Source organism: Amphiprion ocellaris, chromosome 10 (assembly GCF_022539595.1).
Source record: "Amphiprion ocellaris isolate individual 3 ecotype Okinawa chromosome 10, ASM2253959v1, whole genome shotgun sequence".
In the NCBI taxonomy this organism is placed as follows: Eukaryota; Metazoa; Chordata; class Actinopteri; family Pomacentridae; genus Amphiprion; species Amphiprion ocellaris.
In genome coordinates this window covers 24,910,946-24,929,594 of record NC_072775.1, presented here as the reverse complement: position 1 = coordinate 24,929,594, position 18,649 = coordinate 24,910,946, and the positions used below count along the sequence as shown (strand labels likewise).

The following is an 18,649-nucleotide window of genomic DNA, read 5'->3' as shown; positions in this document are numbered from 1 at the left end:
TTTCCTCACGTGTCACCTATGTGCCCCATGAGTCTGAGCTCACGCTGCCTTCACGTGAACGACTAACGACATCTCTGAGTCTGAGTCGTCCACAGCATGCTCCATTCATGTAAACGCAGATGTATATGCAGCTAACTTAGAGGAAGAGGAGTGTGAGTGCTGCCTGAGTCCAACTGACTGGAGACTGGAGAGAAGCCACATTTACCGCTTTATCAGGGAGGAGGAGATAATAGCAGCAACAAAAAAAACCCATAAAATGAGCCAGAGTCAAAGGAAATCTAGCAGCATTTAGATGCACTTTGCTGGGGACGACATACAAGGTGCAGCGCAGTGCAATATTTGTCTGAAAAACATCTCTTTCAAGTCCGGGTCAACAAACAACTTACACTGCCAATTTGGAATCACTTAGAAATGTCCTCCTGTTCAATGAAGATAACATTAAATGAATCAAAAATACAGTCTAGACATTGTTAATGTGGTAAATGACTGTTCTAACTGGAAACACCTGATTTTTAATGGAATATCTACACAGGGATACAGAGGAACATTTCCAGCAACCATCACTCCTGTGTTCTAATGCTACATTGTGTTAGCTAATGGTGTTGAAAGGTAAACTGATGATTAGAAAACCCTTGTGCAATTATGTTAGAACATGAATAAAAGTGTGAGTTTTCATGGAAAACATGAAAGTGCCTGGATGACCCCAAACTTTTGAATGGTAGTTTTTTATTTATATATATATATATATATATATATATATATATATATATATATATATATATATATATATATATATATATATATATATATATATATACAAGACTGCTCAGTGGTTGTATAATTTCTGACGGTTAAGTCCCGATAAACCTGCAGCTGTGGATGTACAATCATGTGATCATCAGCAGGCAACTGATGTAGTGTTCACTTATTGTCATAGCTACAGTGATGTTGTGCCACTATCTCGCATTGACACATAAATCCTTAACAAATCCGTGGATCCAGACTATAAGCCGCATCACTACCAAAATCTAATGAAGTGATCCTTTTGTCATTTCTGACCTTCCCTAAAAATTTCCTCCAAATTCATTTTACCCTTTTTGAGTAATGTTAGGCACAGACAGACAAACGTACGTCGATTGCCCCATAACTCTGTCGAGTTCCTTGGTGCAAAAACAATGTAAACCACACAAGAACATTTTAACAATTAGGGGGGAAAAACAAATAAGAAAATTTTTTATTTATATATATATATATATATATATATATATATATATATATATATATATATATATATATATATATATTTATATATATTTATATATATATATATATATATATTAATAGAGATATAACTCAATAGAGTATATAGTTGTGGGATGTGTAAGTTTGACTTATTCTGATCCATATCGTATATTATAACTGCCACCAGAGATTGTTTCCTTGATAAAAACAGTTACCCCTGGTTGACCTCTAAAGAAAATAAATGAATATAACAACGAGCCAGTCTTTTGAACGGCTCTTTGAAAGCAACGGCTCCTCAAGATCCGGCTCCCTTCAAAGAGCCATAAATCCCATCTCTTTTTTGTCCTGGATGTGGTGATGCTCTGCTTCACTGTGTGCAGACCTCTTCTATGGCACTGGGGGCGGGCTCCGAGACAACTTTCCCGACTGGTGATTTGATGAACGGAGGATTTTCCAGTGTCAGTATCCTACAGTCGGTTCAGGTTCAGCGTTGTCCTGCCTCCTTACGGTGCGTTTTTCATGAAAACCCTTCACCATCAGTGAGAGAGCTGGGTTTAAGGGGGAGCGGATCTGAAGGGCCCAGTCTGGCTGAGAGAGGCATCCTTATACTGTCACACATGGCGCTGTAGTATAAGCACATTTTCTGTGGATTGTGGAAGGGACCTCATTTTCAAGAAAGTCGCCCGTTTTCTGTACAGCTGCGGGCGCTCACCATGGAGACGAAAAGATGGACAACCAGGTGGAAAACGAAAAGGTGGCTCTGGGATTCAACGTTAATCGCCGTGGCCACATTAATTTTAATCCTACAAGCTGCCAGTGTCCGAGCAGGTAAGAAGCTGCATGTTGCTTCACACCAGTCTTTCTGCCAACTCCAGGGCATCCCGGACTCTGAGAGCGTCCTGCAGGCTGGCAGACAGCCCATAGATGGCAGCAGCCGTAGCGACTGGCTCTTAACTTTTACTCCAATTAATGCCTGTCGACATCAGTTACACTCACCTTAACTCAGTTTGAGCACACTTTCATTTTCTATGTGTTTTTTTTTTCCATTCCACGCTATCCAAAAGAATTTTCCATTTCTGTTTTCATTTTATGAGAATGGCTCCAAATTGTAGCTTTCAAGTGTGCCATTGATTGGCACCAAAATGAGACGATATCATGCGACTGCAACCTCAGCCAACATTTAAGAACCCTTTAATACATGGGTCTGCTGTGTCACCAGGGTTGTTTCTCTAAGCTTTGTGATTGACTTTATAGCAGTTATACAGACACTTGCATTAGACTTGAACTTTATTCCACTGCGAGTAATCTGTCCAAATTCCTTTTGGATCAGAAGTGATTTAAGCTTGGCACAAACAGACGGAGATGCCTCTTTTGTCTTTCCTCTAAGTGTCTAAGTGGGTAATATCTATCATCCAGGTGTGGTCAGCGAGGAGAGGAGAGGAGGGGAGGGGAGGGGAGGGGAGGGGAGGGGAGAGGAGAGGAGAGGAGAGGAGGGGGCTGGCAGCGTAGATATCTTATTGACCCAAATACTCTGTGTAAAAAGTGTACGTAAAATGATCAGTGAGCAACAATGACGCTCATTAGTGATGCCGATGTTGGTATAATGTACACTCTGCTGCATCGTTTATGAAGCTAAGATGAACAGTGTGAAAAGATCATTTTACGCACATTTACGCACAGTATTTGATATTATAACCGGCAGGATACACATAAAAAAAAATCATTTTTTTTTTAAATAAAAAAAAGTTAGGGTACTAAGAGCCCAATAGATAAATCAAATTCACCAAAGCTATAAAATTGTCAACATATTAGTTTGTTATTTTAATTGATAAACCATAGGTTACCCTATTGATATCATGACTTGGCAGATGCCAACAGAATTCCCCTTCTGTAGATTCTAGGCTGATCTAAACGTATAGGTTTGGTGATGGATAATGGAAGTTTCTATAAAACCTGGGCTCAAGACTGTGGCATTCCGGGAGTGAAATTCTTATTCAGACCTGAAGGATCACCATCTTTCCACATTATCCAGGCTCCCACTGCATCCAAGAAGGGGCGTTGATGGAAAAATAGAAAAAAATCGGAGCATTTTCTTTGCTTTAACAGCATATGTGGGTCACGATGAATACTTTTATTATTTCCTTTGTCTGGAAAATCATAGGGACATCCATACTTTGTTTTTGCCAGGATAAAATTGTGTGTTAAAGTTGTGTGTCTATTTTGAACAGTTTGCTTTTAATATTTGCAGTTTTGACATCCGATTAAGACCAACATCATCCCTTGTCTTTAAGTACTGTGCATTTTTTGATACTTCTTCAACAGACGGCAAATTGCAGAGATGCAAAATTAAAAGAACATGAAAGCAAATACCACAGTGGCATGGTTAGCCCATTGCCAATCTTTCTTCACTCTGACAGATATTTAAACTAACCATAATTGCATGATGTGCTAGCAAACATTTACAGGCTCTCCAATGTACTTTAATTGCCGACTATGTTGCCAACTCTCAGTAGATGGCAGTGACACAAGAAAGACCGACAAGACATCCCAAGATGCTGCTGCATGACCACGGAGCTACAGAGACATTAATGTCAGAATGTCATAGATTTAAAAGCTAATCACAAATTTAAACCGAAACATCAAACCATATGACTCTGTTGAGTTATGAGATGAAGAGTGCAGGAAATTTTGCCTATAGAACTGTAAATGTGTTAGGGTCTACTGGTGAAATTGCTTTAATGATTTTATAGAGTTTTCTCATGTCACTACATGCTTCGCTGCCTCAGGAGAAATCACTCTCCTTAGGAGCTTGTTAGCATGGCACATACTTTATCACAAGTCCCCCGACAGCAGTCAGGAAGATGTGTCATTAAAAATCAGAGAGACTGACAAATTACCCCTCAGACAAGACTGTGGAGAGTCTGAAACTGCTTTGGTACCTTTGGCACGAGAAAACTGTCTCCTCTCTCTTGTGGTTTTACATCCTTATCATTAGAATATGGTGTATTTCTTTTTACGGTAGAAGGATGGGAGGCTTTTTGTCAGGATGTTTTGAGGGCATAGCGTGTTGGCTTGACCTCCTACAAGGCTGAAAAGGTTTTCAAAAGCTATTCCTACTCATTTGGGGTCTTTAATGGTTTTTGGCTATTGCCTGTTTTTCAGGGCTTCTGTGAAGGAATGGTTGTGGAAGTAGATGGGCTGAAAAGTCGGGGTGGGGGGGGTGGGGTGCTGGTGGGTGGGTCTGAGAGTGTGTGTGTGCGTGTGTGTGTGTGTGTGTGTCGAGGGTGGGGGTGGGGGGGTGTTCCTGCCCAATTCAGCACATCTGGAATATATGAGGCCTAGAGGTATGCAGTAATGCAGAAAGGCATTCTGAAACTCACAAAGAGACCTTTAGTCCAAGCTTCTTTTTTTCAACAACCAGTAGCTCTGCGCTCGAGACAATGTTCAGAAGAGCCACAGACTATTTTGCTTTTTATGAGGCATTTTGTGTGAAGTTTAAAACTTGGCATTTGGTCCCTCACATTTCTATTATATTCTGTCTGTGTTCAAGTCAGAGGTCAGACTGGCAGTCTGTCTGTTGAATTGCTGTTGGTGGAGTGTCAGTCATAAGGACTTTTCACTCCCTCTCTTGTCCAGATGATAATCATTACTATGAGGCCAACTTCAATAGAAATCAAAAGAAAATTAATGTGTCTTTGCTTGATTTTCCAGTTGTGCAACTTATTTGGTGCTTATACTCTCAACAAGTCAAATTCATAAACTGAGGCATCAGGTCAGTATAACTGACTCCACTCCTTCTCATCACTTAAAGAGCAGCTCTGGACATCTTCACATGATCTAAGACTTGAGACAGGACCCCTGAGCATGTGCTCAAATCAAGAGTGTTTGATTCAGCTGTTATTTTTCTTGGTCACAGGAGAAGCAGCTACAGGGATGAGGCCTTCTCACTTATGTATGTTTTGGTTAGGGGGGTATAGGGAGTGGTGCCAGTGCCATAATGGTTTCAGCATGTGGACTTCTAGCTCCACCCATCACCCCCTCCTGGTCACTGAAAACGAACAGGAACTGTACAATCAGCGCTTCCTCAAAGGGAAATATTGTTAAAATAATGCATTTTCTGTAGATTAAAGTTGAAATATTTTGAGAAGAGGCCCTGCAGTAGAGTGTCATAAACACGATTAAAGTTATATATTTCGCCTTAAAGAAAGAACATATGATTTCCACTGAGTGGAAAAAGGTTATAACACTATTTCCTTAATTTTTTTTTTTTTGTATACAACTGTCACACAAACTTTACTCCTGCTTCATAGAGTGTAATGCAGTATTTTAAGGCCAATGAGGAGATTTTCTCCGATGTAGACTTCAATGAAGGCTTTAGTCTGATCTCTTTAAATCATTTTCCCACCAAGTTTTGTTGCTGGTATTAAACACGAGTCTACATTTTCATATAGGAAGACAGATTTTTTTGTGAAGCCTGTGATATTTTTGGTATTAGAAGCTGATCATTCAGACATTGTTTAGCATTGCAGGGCCTTTGAAGAAAAAACTGCATGCCTTTTGACTCAGTAAAAAGACAAATTAGTGACAAATATGTGATGTCTGGACACAGTTATGCTGTTTTTTTCTTCAACAGTGAAACAAGTAGCTTTTAATGTTTTGGGTGAACTAAGTTTGGGTTGGAATGGACATTTATTTGCTTGTCCTTTTATTTTCTGCAGAATTGATGTGCAGAGGCGACGTCTTTGTTTTTACTTCAGTATATACACTATACTAAAGTTTGTGGTCATTTAGAAATGTACTTATTTTTGAAAGAAAGGCATTTTTTCAATGAAGATAGCATTAAATGAATCAGAAATACAGTCTAGATACTGTTAATGTGGTAAATGATTATTCTAACTGGAAACTGATGATTTTTAATGGAATATCTCCATAGGGGTACAGAGGAACATTTCCAGCAACCATTAGTCCTGTGTTCAAATGGTAAATTGTGTTAGCTAATGGTGTTGAAAGGCTAATTGATGATTAGAAAACCCTTGTGCAATTATGTTAGCACATGAATAAAAGTGTGAGTTTTCATTGAAAACATGAAATTGTCTGGGTGACCCCAAACTTTTGAACAGTAGTGTACATTGCATTACAAGAATCCAGAGATGTTTTAGATGTGGTGTATGTCATTAAAGACAGAACGTACCAATTCCAGTGCTTACCAACATGGATATTAAGTGATCAATTTATTGAACTATGTATCTTTTAAAAGAGGATGTAACATGCTTTCCCTCTCAGAAAGGAAAACTTGATTTCATAAGCAATACAACTCATTCGTTCTCATTTCACTACATTTAACTACCATATGTACATTTAATATTTCTGTCTACAACAACACTCTTAACGGTCTTACATTAATGACCTCTCCCTACTGTATTTTTAAACTAGTGCAGCCTCAGGCAGACATGCATTAAATCTTAGATGACGTTGTACTGTACGTCAACACTCCTGTGTATATACCGGCCTTAAAACATACCCTATTAAGCTTCCTAAATCCTCCCATAATCACACTATAACTGAGGTTGTGCCTCGAGGAACTGGAGAAAGAGCTTTAAGAAGCAGAACAGTTACACTAGGAGACAGACTCAAGCACTCAAATCCAGCAGGAGTTGGACAATAGCAGGAGAGACAAGAAATAGGAAGCAGGGAAACAGACCCGGCGATCAGTAGCAATGAGTTTTACCACCCAATAGATGCTGTGGCTTTTGGGCTGTGGGGGTAATGGTGGAGGAGTGGAAGGGTGCAATTATGTCTGCTGAAAGGTTCCTAACATTTTCACTGCTTCTCTGCCAAGGCAGCTCATAAAGGAACAACTGGTTGAACTGATGAATTTGGCCAACAGTCCCTGAACAGGCACGGGCTGTAATGGCTGTAATGTTTGATTTATTATCAAAACGCCAGGCTGATTACATTCTCTGTTAACTGCTGAACCAAGTCACTAGTGTCCTATACAATTACATGCAAAATATACACTATTAATACAACAAAAAAAGTAATGTCAAACAAATGTCATGCATCATTTTAATTTGTCTTTAATTATATATGTATGCATTACTTTATTTGGTTTAATCTATATTGAAATATTAACTTTCTTTTTGTAGCACATACATCTAGCATGGTATTAGCAATCAGTTCATTCTCTGCTTACATGATACACTAAGCCTGTGTTTCTAGCAGACTGAGAATTACTTGACTTGTAAGAGTTGACTTTGAAATAATGCCATACTATACTAACTGTATGTTCTTTAACAGCATGTGAATGCAGCATCAAAAGAGAAATTTGAAACAATCTTAACTTTGAGCTGTATTTCCAGATACACTATTAAAAATAACATAGGCAGCACTGAGATAACTTTATTATTTATAACAATTAATAACTAGAAAAGCACTCAGAGAGTGCAGTACACCGCCAAGGTTGTTCATTTAACCATATGGCGTTGTCAAAAATGCAGCTTTTTTTTTTTTTTTTTTTTTTTTTTTTTAGAAATACAGCATTTATTTGTCAGTTATTGATGATCAGAAATCACAGCAACATAGAATGTGGCCATTTAATATAGATGTAGCCACAAGCAAAATGATCTTGTGCTGAGCACAGGTGTGTGTTATGCATGTGTACGTTATGTACGGATACCGAATTGCATCATTTAAATATTTAGCTGGCGGTGGGAATTGATGGGACTTGGAAACATCCCCACAATTTAATCAATTGTTCCTTGTATCATTTCCAAAGGATAAGTCCCGATAAGTCTGCAACGGTTGATTTGTAGCAGGATATTAATCATGTGATCGTCAGCAGGCAGCTGACGTAGTGTTTACTTGTTGTCATAGTTACAGTGGTGCTGTACTGCTATATTTCACAATGATACAGAAATCTTTATCAAATCTATGGATCCAGACTATAAGCCACATCACTGCCAAAATCTAGTTACTTGGTCTTTGTGTCATTTCTGACCTTCACTGAAAATTTCATCCAAATCCGTTAATCTATTTTTGAGTAATGTTTTGAACAGACAGACAAACAAACCAATGCCAACTGTCACATAACTCCACCACATTCCTTTGCGTAATGATTGCAAAAGCTACCACCGCAGAGAATCCATTTCTTTGCTTTGGCAAAAATGCTGTTTGCGTGACAACTGAATTATCCAAACAGCTCATTACTATGCAAATGTTATTTCATTTTGTTGCTCATGTATTGTTTGATAATATAATCCCTTCATTGTTCTACTCCCACAGCAGAACCAGTGGATGTACTGAAGGTGCTAGACTTCCAGAGCTCTCCTGAAGGAGTACGGAAAACACCAGGCTTCTGCACAGTCCGGAGAGGATCCAAACCTGACATAGCTTACCGAGTGGGAAAAAAGGTTCAGATCAGCGCTCCAACCAAACAGCTCTTCCCAGGTAAACTCCTTCTCCTCTCACAGTTTATGGGCATTTTATACTAAAACTGAGTCAGGAAGCTGTCTAAGTTGGTGTTTCCAGACAGCAGAAGAATAACTCAGTAATCAATGTGCATGGAATTAAACTGTGCACAGGATTTCCCAGCTCATCTTAGTATCTTATGCTTTATATGGAAAAACTCCAGAGATATGAAAACAGCAGAAAGATGTAATGCTTGTGAGTCTCGTTGATTCCTCATTGTGCTCTTCAGGAAATAGCATTTTACATTATTACCTGCGTCACACTGTGAGGGTGACTGAATTTAATTTAGTCAAATTTTGTGAAATTAAAGGATCTCAGTGATGGAGGTTGCTGCCATATTTGTACAGAAAATCTCATAAATGCAGTTTGTGTGACACATAATCTCGTTGTAAAAGAAGCTGTTCTGCCTTTATGCAGGACAAAGAGCTAATGTGGACGTGCTGTCATGCTCACAACTGCAGTGTTCAATTGCTAAAATAAAGCACACATAATGGTGACTTTATTATTTGATGATTAGAGTAAAACGCAAACTATAAGTGAAGCTGATGGGAATGTCATTCATTTTACAGGGTTTATTCAGGATATATTGAAAGACAACTGTGGATGAAAAGTCAGGGGATCACCAAGCTCAGTATAATTATTAAAATACCATGACATTTATTTATTTTAATATTTTATTATTGTATCATTTATTAACCAATAGTGGCAGAGATATTTCATTCTAGACCGAAGTACTACAGTGACAGACATCTCTGATGCCACACTGTTTGCATAGCACCTCAAACAAGTAATTGTTTAAATGAAAGTGCGTGTCTGATGCTTTTGTTTGATTGTTGTACACAAATTCATGGCAAAATAAAACATCCATCCTGCCATCCATTATTTATGCACCACTTAATCTTAAAAATTAGGGTCACAGAGGGGCTGGAGTCGATCCCAGCTGACTTGGGGTGAAGGCTGAGGACACCCTGGACAGGTCACCAGTCTATCACAGGGCTACATAGAGAGACAAACAATCACACTCACATTGACTATGAACAATTTAGAGTTACCAATTATCCTCAGCATGTTTCTGGACTGTGGGAGGAAGCTGGAGAACCCAGAGAAAACCCACACATGCACAGGGAGAACATGGAAACTTCATGCAGAAAGATCCCGGGAACTGGGGATCTTCTAGCTGCAAGGCGAAAGCGCTAACCACCAAGCCACTGTGCATCATTTTAACAAAACCCTTAACTACAAATACCTGTCCTCTAGGATCCGCTGCAGGCTTTCTGCAATAATTTCTAAAGAGTCCTCATGAGTTTCTGTAGTGTTCTGGTGGGCTCCAAGAGACCATTGGGCATTAGAGGTGTATGGTGTATGAAATATCATGTAAATTCAAAGCCCAAGTTATGAGGGCAAAACCAGATAGCTGTCATTCGATATTTTGGGGAAACCCTTACCTATTACAGAAAAATGATGAGAGGATTCCTTCTAATTATGTTCTGTGGATTGATCTTGTCCAGCTAATGTGTCTGGTCCTAGATTTGATTGTTAGCAGATTCAAGTACACGATATGTGGTTGCAGTAGTGAAATCTAGAAGAGCTCTCAGATTATAGGTGCATTGCCTGACTCCAAGTCTGTTGCCTGACTGTTTTTGAGAAAGAAATCAATTCATATTTTATTAGGATGGAGTGTAATCAGAGAAATCAGCAAATCAAAATGTTCAGCAACTAACTGCTGAGGATAAGACCTTTGCCATATGAAGCACTGACAGATGTAAATTTGCTGTTTGTCAATTTACAGTGTTATTGATGAAATATGAAAAAAAAACATGCTGTTTTACCATAATCATATATAGAATGTATAATGAAATACAAATCATATTAATCAGTTCTTTCTTTCTGGAGAAAAATGCAAAAAAAAAAAAAAAAGCCCACAAATTGCTCACCTACTTAAAGTAACTTGGCAAGAAAGTGTAGAGAGGTTTATTAGGAACTGAGTGTTTTAAAATAAATTGTCCCAGTCTGTGCAGCATTTGGATGGATTTCAAAGACCAAAAAAGTGCCGGAAACAGTAGTCTTAGGTATTAGACAGGAGGTGTGTGTAATTTTTGGCTTCAACTGGCAGCACACCTTGCATTTTCTCTAAAGGAAATTTGAGGAATATAATTGGGTTTGAGAGGTGAGGTGTTGGAGGTGCCGTGAAGTAAAGTGTCAAAAGGCCCTCAGTCAGAATAATTGGACTTTTATTTGATCAGTATTAGTCATTTTTTCATTGAACCAAGCTGTTATGGTTTTAGAAATATGGCATTTATTTGCGTTGCTGTATTTACATCCCTCGTAAAATTAATGTGGCTGCATCACCACTATTGACCTCTTTCAGGATATGCCAAGGTCTCTTTCAGCTTCCTTAATAAACCCTGCTACAGGCCCAGTCGTCTAGACTTGGGGGTTTATTGTGAAAAAAGAAAGTTAGAGAGCTAATAAACTTACCATTATTCCCTTTAGTCATTACAATAAAATTGCCATTGTAATGACATTGGTAGAAGATGTGTAAAAGACAGGGTGCAAGATAAAGGGGAGTCTGCATGAGCACATAATGCTTCCCATTAGAATACTTTTCATACAAGTTTTGATCAAAGACAAGTGAAGAGGCTCTGTTTTCAAAGCAGTAGAATAGAATAGAATAACTTGATTGTCTGTTCCAAATAAAAACAGAAATTAATCTTTTGTCACGGGTGTAAGACAACAATTAAAAACTGCACTCAAACATTTAAAACACCCTCACGCTTTAAAAACACAGTGTAATAAATAAAAACAAAACACATAAAATAACTAAAAACACTAAAAACATAGTGTAAAACAAATAAAACACATAAAATAACTAAAAACACTAGCTTTAACATTTTGAGGAAGATGCTTTTGTCAGTCCTTACTGAGAGTCATGAGAAGTATGAGAAGACTGATAACACTTTAGTGTCTGTACATAAATATGAAACACCAGCAACCACTTTGATAAATAGCTAGCCAAAAAAAATCTGCTAGCACATAGAAAGCTTTTTAATCAATGTTCTAGATTTCATTTGTTACATATATACAAAAAAAACCATGCCAGAATTATGTCATTAAGTTCAATTAAAAATACTGTGGTTATACTGCAGTTTCCTCTTGTGTAATTGTAGTACCCTGAAACAGTGCATTGTTGTAAAACTTGTTCATTTACCATGATTTGGTTTAAATTATACTACCTTTCAAAAGTTTGGGCTCACTTGGAAATGTCCTTATTTTTGAAAGAAAGGCATTTTTTCCGATGAAGATTCCATTAAATGAATCAGAAATACAGTCTCGACATTGTTAATGTGGTAAATGACTATTCTAGCTGGAAAGGCTGATTTTTAATGGAATATCTCCATAGGGGTACAGAGGAACATTTCCAGCAACCATCACTCCTGTGTTCTAATGCTACATTGTGTTAGCTAATGGTGTTGAAAGGCTTATTGATGATTAGAAAACCCTTGTGCAATTATGTTAGGACATGATTAAAAGTGTGAGTTTTCATGGAAAGCATGAAAGTGCCTGGGCGACCCCAAACTTTTGAACGGTAGTGTACGTATCTGCTGATCTTTAGTGTAATACCAACCTACATGCCTGCTGGTTGTTTCACCTTCAGGGGGAGGTTTCCCAGAAGATTTCTCTATCCTGTTTACCATCAAGCCCAAAGCTGGCCTCCAGTCCTTCCTGTTGTCCGTGTACAACCAGAAAGGCATTCAGCAGCTGGGTGTGGAGGTGGGCCGTGCCCCCGTATTCCTGTATGAGGACCAGCATGGCAAGCCTGCCCCAGAGGAGTACCCTTTATTTCGCTCCATCAACCTTGCTGATGGCAAGTAAGTGACTCTAGAAAGCGTTAATACACTGGAGGGCAGATGTGGGTGTCTGATGTTTTGGTCCTCTGGATCTTTGCGTTTTCATGTCCTATTGTGCAGTTTAATTGATTCACAGATTTTCAGTGTTGCATCGAAATTCTTGAGTTTGTTATGAAGCTTGTGAGATCAGCTCAGAAACAAAGCAGCACATTTTGAGGCTCATCTTGATCATTTTATCAAGATTTATAGGTCATATTTTATGCTTAACAAAACCAATCTGCTTAAAGTATTTTCTCAAGCCCTCAAAACATGCTTAACCCATCTATCCTGGTAAGCTGACACACAGTCCTGCCCATTTATTGTCATCATATGTTTGTTCAGTCATTAATATCATTTGGAACAAGTCAGACAGTAATGACAAATAAATGACTGGCAACAATTTATGACAGCGTTTGTGTTTCTAAATTATTTACTGCAGCGGTATAGTGATATGCAGTAATGGGCAGAGTCTTCATAGAACACATAGCTGTCCAATGAAGCTGTTAAAGATCAGTGTTAAAAGTTGCCATCAATCATTCACATGAATGCCAGCTGAAAGGCCTTGAAGTTATTTCATGGACTGTTTTTTGTCTCTAATAAATTATGTTTGGGGAAAAAAACATTACAGTGTAAATGTACAGTAAAATACTAGCTTTCCATTACAGTTTTGCAAAATTTGTAGCTTTGACACAAGTTAAATTACCCATCCCTTTCTACATATATGAGCTTGTGAATAAACCGAAGCTAACTCTGAACTGACGCAAGTTCTGCTTACCTTTAATTTACCAAAACTCAAAATGAAATATTCAAATGAATTTCTTGAGCTATTATGAACCATAATTCTCAAAATTAAAACAAGGCATGAAATATTTTATGTTACATAAAATGAATATAGAATATGTGAAAGTTTACCTTTTTAAATTAAATACCAAAAGAAGAAAATAACATTTCCACGATATTAAATTTTTTGACCTGTACCTGTATTGATGTCTGTAAGAGAATGACACTACTTTTCTACTACTGCTACTTCACTAATCAATTTCCTATTGGTTTATCATCTTAACTCCTAGTTTCAAGACTTTTTGAATAGAGCATGATGTTCGTTTGATAAACAATTGTCCCATTTAAAGGAATATATGTTTTAGGGTGATGTTGGGTCCTTGATTTCTCAGTCAGATCCATCCTTTGCTCATTACATCCAGTTCAAAAGAGCAAGATGGCAAATGCCAAAGTCAAGGCCTCTTTTATATACATTCTATGGTTTCTTTCAGACAGCGTTAGACTAGCTGTTTATTTGTGCCTCGGGTCTTTGAAGCTATGCCAAGTTAACCAGCTGCTGCCTGTAGCTTTAATTTTATAAATACAAGAGTGAGATCAGTTTTCCCATCCAACTCCAGACAAGAAAAGGAATAAGCATATTTCCCACAATATTAAACAATTCCTTTAGCTACAGCAGGTCTCTTAAATAGGAAGTGGAAAAGGCTTTTTGTTACATGTCTGACCTCTTTCTTTGCTCTACAGATGGCATCGTGTAGCAATCAGCGTGGAAAAGAAAAGTGTTACTATCATTGTGGACTGTAAGAAAAAGGTGACCAGGCCACTTGCCAGAAGCGACCAGGCCGTCATCAGCACAGATGGCATTACTGTGTTCGGCACTAGAATTCTGGATGAGGAGGTCTTTGAGGTAAGATGACTATGTGAAATCCTTTTACATCTAACTTAAGCTGTCTGTGTTGTGATGGTTATGGTGTGAACTAATTCAAAGGACAGAAAATTACATTTTGGAAAATGTGCTTATTTTCTTTATTTGTCAAGAGATAGATGAACCAATGTGGTCTGTTGTGTCAGTGTGTGATTAATACTGAACCAGAGATGCCTGTCATCATTGCACTGGTTTTACAATTCTGCCTGTGTTTGGATTAGGTTAACAAGATACATCATATTAATTAGTGAGCTTTTCAGGTGCTGGTAGATGTGAACATTAGAGAGGGCTACTCTGGCACTATTGTCCTGCCAGTCTTCATCCTAAACTAGGAGTAATGGTTTTATCCCCATTTGAAAAAAGTGTCTAAAGAACATTTCAAAATGTGGATCTGCTGCTTTAATGCTTTCGTAGGTTTTTATGAGGAGGAAAATGTACACTACCGTTCCAAAGTTTGGGGTCATTTAGAAATGTCCTTTTCTTTGAAAGAAAAGCATTTTTTCAATGAAGATAGAATTAAATTAATCAAAAATACAGTCTGGACATTGTTAATGTGGTAAATGACTATTCTAGCTGGAAATGGCTTATTTTTAATGGAATATCTACACAGAGGTACAGAGGACGATTTCCAGAAACCATCACTCCTGTGTTCTAATGCTACATTGTGTTAGCTGATCGTGCTGAAAGGCTGATTAATGATTAGAAAACCCTTGAACAATTATGCTAGCACATGAATAAAAGTGTGAATTTTCATGGAAAACATGAAATTGTCTTGGTGACCCCAAACTTTTGAACAGTAGTGCAAGTACAATTAATGCTATAATGGCTACTTTATCGCTATTATTACCTTCAACAGCTTTTTAAATTTGATACAGGTATTGGGGTATGGGTCCATAAAGTTTAGAAAGATTCAAGTCAATATACCTCTAGCACTGACATCTGTGTTCAAATCTTAAATATCTCCACTGTTTACACTGAAGTGACTCTGATAAATACAATGAAGACATTCACCACTATATTGAAATGATTGTGTTATAAGGAATTTGCAGAAAACTTACCTACATGCCAGTGATTTCTCCATAGTTGTTTTGCTTGGATATAATTGAAAGAGAGTCTTACTCTCAATGAATCTCATTTACCATTGTAAAAAGGAACAATGTTTGTTTGTAATCCTTAAAGTCCAAATGCTTTAAGGGCAGACATTTTGTCTTTTATTAACTCGGCATATAGTGAAGGGTGAATTTTATTGGCAATAGAATAACAATATTGGCTTTGTGTACTTGGCAAGCGACATAAGCAACGTCTGTGAAAAGGCTCCTCGTACAGTACGTTGTTCAGCAAGCTCTTTTTCTCTTGATGCTGCTTGGGTTTCTCACAATACTTAACTGAAATAGGATGGACAGAATTCTATTAGTCTTCATGTGCCAATACAAGACAGTGAGTTATTTAAATTGCATGCATTTCCTCACTGTTTGTAAGAAGATTTCATATTACTCATTCAATAACTGTAGCTATCAGGTAAAACCAGAATTCACTCTTGATCTGGTGGATTTTAGATGTTGGTCACAGCTATCAACTTTAGCACAGGTAGCTTTGTGCTCAGTGGAAAATGTGAGTTGAATGGTAGCTGAGAAGACAATAGCCTCTCTTTGATGTCAGCACATGGAATTTTACTAAGTAAAACAGAATGCAAAATGTTTGCCTCCAGGTCAGAGATGAATTTCCACAATGAAGCCACTTGAAAATATGATGCCGCTTCTTTTTATTGTTTTTGGCAAGCAGATAAGGAGGTTAAGCATAGAGCACAATTAGAGCTGAGACAGTATGATTTACAACTTTATTTTTTGCACATATCACATCTACTATAGTAAATTAGATTAGCTTTATAGCATTAGGAGCATTAGAATGAATGCCACAGTGATTAGTGTATTGTAATTAAGGTAATTTAGATTGAAAAGGATAAAAGTAGACTTAGCATTTTCTGCAAGCCTTTTCTATTTTTAAACCTGTTTTAAGAGCAGCCATTTGGCTTTTGTGAGTGCTCTTTCTTTGAACATACATTACACTAAATGGTATTAAATTACAGAGTAATTTGTTTTGCTGCTCTAGAATCCAGAGAAAGTGATTCCTTTTGTTCCACGAGTTTAGACTCTTTGCACATTGCAAGGTGGTTTTAATCAGTGTATCACACAATAGCAATGTTGCTGTGGCCCAGCTAGAGCTGCAGCAATATAGGCTGCAATTATTTCCACTTCATGTTGAATAACCATAGATCTGTTGATTGCAAAATTGCTACTTGTGGGCAAGTTGCACTGTTAATGGTAAAAGATCTTACTGGCTGCAGAAGTGTTGGTTAATTACTGTATATTCCTGTAGCAAAAAAACAGCTCTGCAAGTAGATGTGAGCCATATGTTTGGTTTAGGGTTTGCTTGTTAGATTATACTTTGGCATCCATTCTAAATATACAGCTGTTGTAGGTATATAACAATATGATTTCCTCGAAGGCTATGGAAACTTTTGGAGCACTGCTAGCAGTATTATCTCAATAAACGCATTGTGGACATTTAAAGCATCAGTGATAGCAGTTTCTGAGACCACTTCTTTCAAAGCTTTATATGAAAATAAAAGTGCATTCATATCTAAATATGATGAAAATGCAATCAATTTTTTTTTAAATCTAAATTTTTTTTAATTTCATTTTTATTTCACCCAGCTTTACTTGGTAGCTGGTGGAGATGACATATTGACAGCTACTTGCCAGATTAAAATAAAAGCTTTTTTGTGAAAAATACTTCTTACCCGAGAGTTGCCTTGGAACATTGATTCCATTCATGTAAGTGCATAAGTGTGGAGCTAGGAGGCAGTCAGCTTAGTTTCAGTAGTCAGCAAGTAGGGGAGACCAATTTTCCTGAGCCCCCTCTAAGAGCAAAAATAAGCCTTCTACAACCCCTGAAACTCATTTCTCGAAGAATGTTGGTTTATCTGTACATAAACAGAAATGCAAACATAATAGTAACTTCTTGAAGTCACTGGACCTAAGTGCAAATGAATAATCTGTTCATTTAGAACCAGTAACAGACCAAGTTTCCCCCTGAAACATCTCACAATGCTGTTTAATTTAAAGCTTTGCAAGTGCTACAAATATGTTTCTGCTGTTTCCACTTATGTTATACTAGGCCAACCGTGTTCTAGCTTTAGCACTCCGTTCCATAAAACTCTAAAAGTGTTTAAACTCTATTAGAGTGGTGTAAATGTACTCAATGAGCAACATGTCCTAAAATGATAAACAAGTTCATTAAATTCAAATGATTTGGTGCGCTTGGCTACTGTTAGGTAGTAGACATATACTACCATTCCAAAGTTTGGGGTCATTTAGAAATGTCCTTATTTTTGAAAGAAAATCAATTTTTTTTCAGTGAAGATAACATTTAACTAATCAGAAATACAGTCTAGACGTTGTTAATGTGGTAAATGACTATTCTAGCTGGAAATGGCAGATTTTTAATGGAATATCTCCATAGGGGTACAGAGGAACATTTCCAGCAACCATCACTCCTGTGTTCTAATGCTACATTGTGTTAGCTAATGGTGTTGAAAGGCTCATTGATGATTAGAAAACCCTTGTGCAATTATGTTAGCATGTGAATAAAAGTGTGAGTTTTCATGAAAAACATGAAATTGCCTGGGCGACCCCAAACTTTTGAATGGTAGTGTAGGTCTTTTGTCGCCTCAGCCTTTATGCACCTGCAGCAAACCTTACCTACCTACTGTCATCACTGAACTTCTGTTTGCTTAGTTTTTTTTAAGTTTTTAACTAAATATTTCTGTCGGCCGATGCCTAAACCTAACTTGGTAGAAACATGGAGACTTTTTCTCTAGCTTATCTTCTAATGAGTAAACAAATTTGTTACTATACGGTTATTCGAAATTATCTTGGACCTAAGTGATGTAGACATTGTGGTTGTTTTGCATGCCAAGCTTCGTTTTAATTACTCGTCATGGGGATAAACTTTTTCTGTAAAAACTTCTTTGAGCTGTGAGCACATGGCTACCTTACTGCAGTAGATTGCATAAGCAGGTGTCAAAGCTGGAAGCAAAGGGAAGAGTGAAGGCGAGGGGAAAATATGAGCAGTGTGTGCTTAGTCTTGGCTGGGATTGCACAGCTGTTTAGGAGATATGCTCCCTGAACGGGTCTCCAAATGTCTTTTTCTTTTTTTTTTTGCTCTTTCTTCTTCTTTGAAATAAAAGTCACAATATATTTAAAGTGAAATCATCTCCTCTTCTCAGTTTAATGCATATCTATTTTTCAGACTTTAAAGGATTGGGTAGGATTCTTTGCTCTGTGTTTGT

The 18,649-nt window shown here is 37.6% G+C and overlaps 1 protein-coding gene across 6 annotated transcripts in view; it reads left to right on the top strand.

The window, feature by feature from the left end:
- Window positions 1–1,716: 1,716 nt before the first annotated feature.
- Window positions 1,717–18,649, top strand: part of LOC111574170 (collagen alpha-1(XI) chain-like) — a 94,811-nt gene continuing 77,878 nt past the window's right edge. For all 6 annotated transcript variants that reach the window (XM_055014106.1, XM_055014104.1, XM_055014105.1 and 3 more), the window contains exons 1-4: window positions 1,717–2,070; window positions 8,524–8,688; window positions 12,365–12,578; window positions 14,118–14,280. In XM_055014106.1, the coding sequence (XP_054870081.1) occupies window positions 1,956–2,070; window positions 8,524–8,688; window positions 12,365–12,578; window positions 14,118–14,280 (657 nt within the window). In that variant the 5' untranslated portion in view covers window positions 1,717–1,955. The remainder of the gene's footprint in view (window positions 2,071–8,523; window positions 8,689–12,364; window positions 12,579–14,117; window positions 14,281–18,649) is intronic.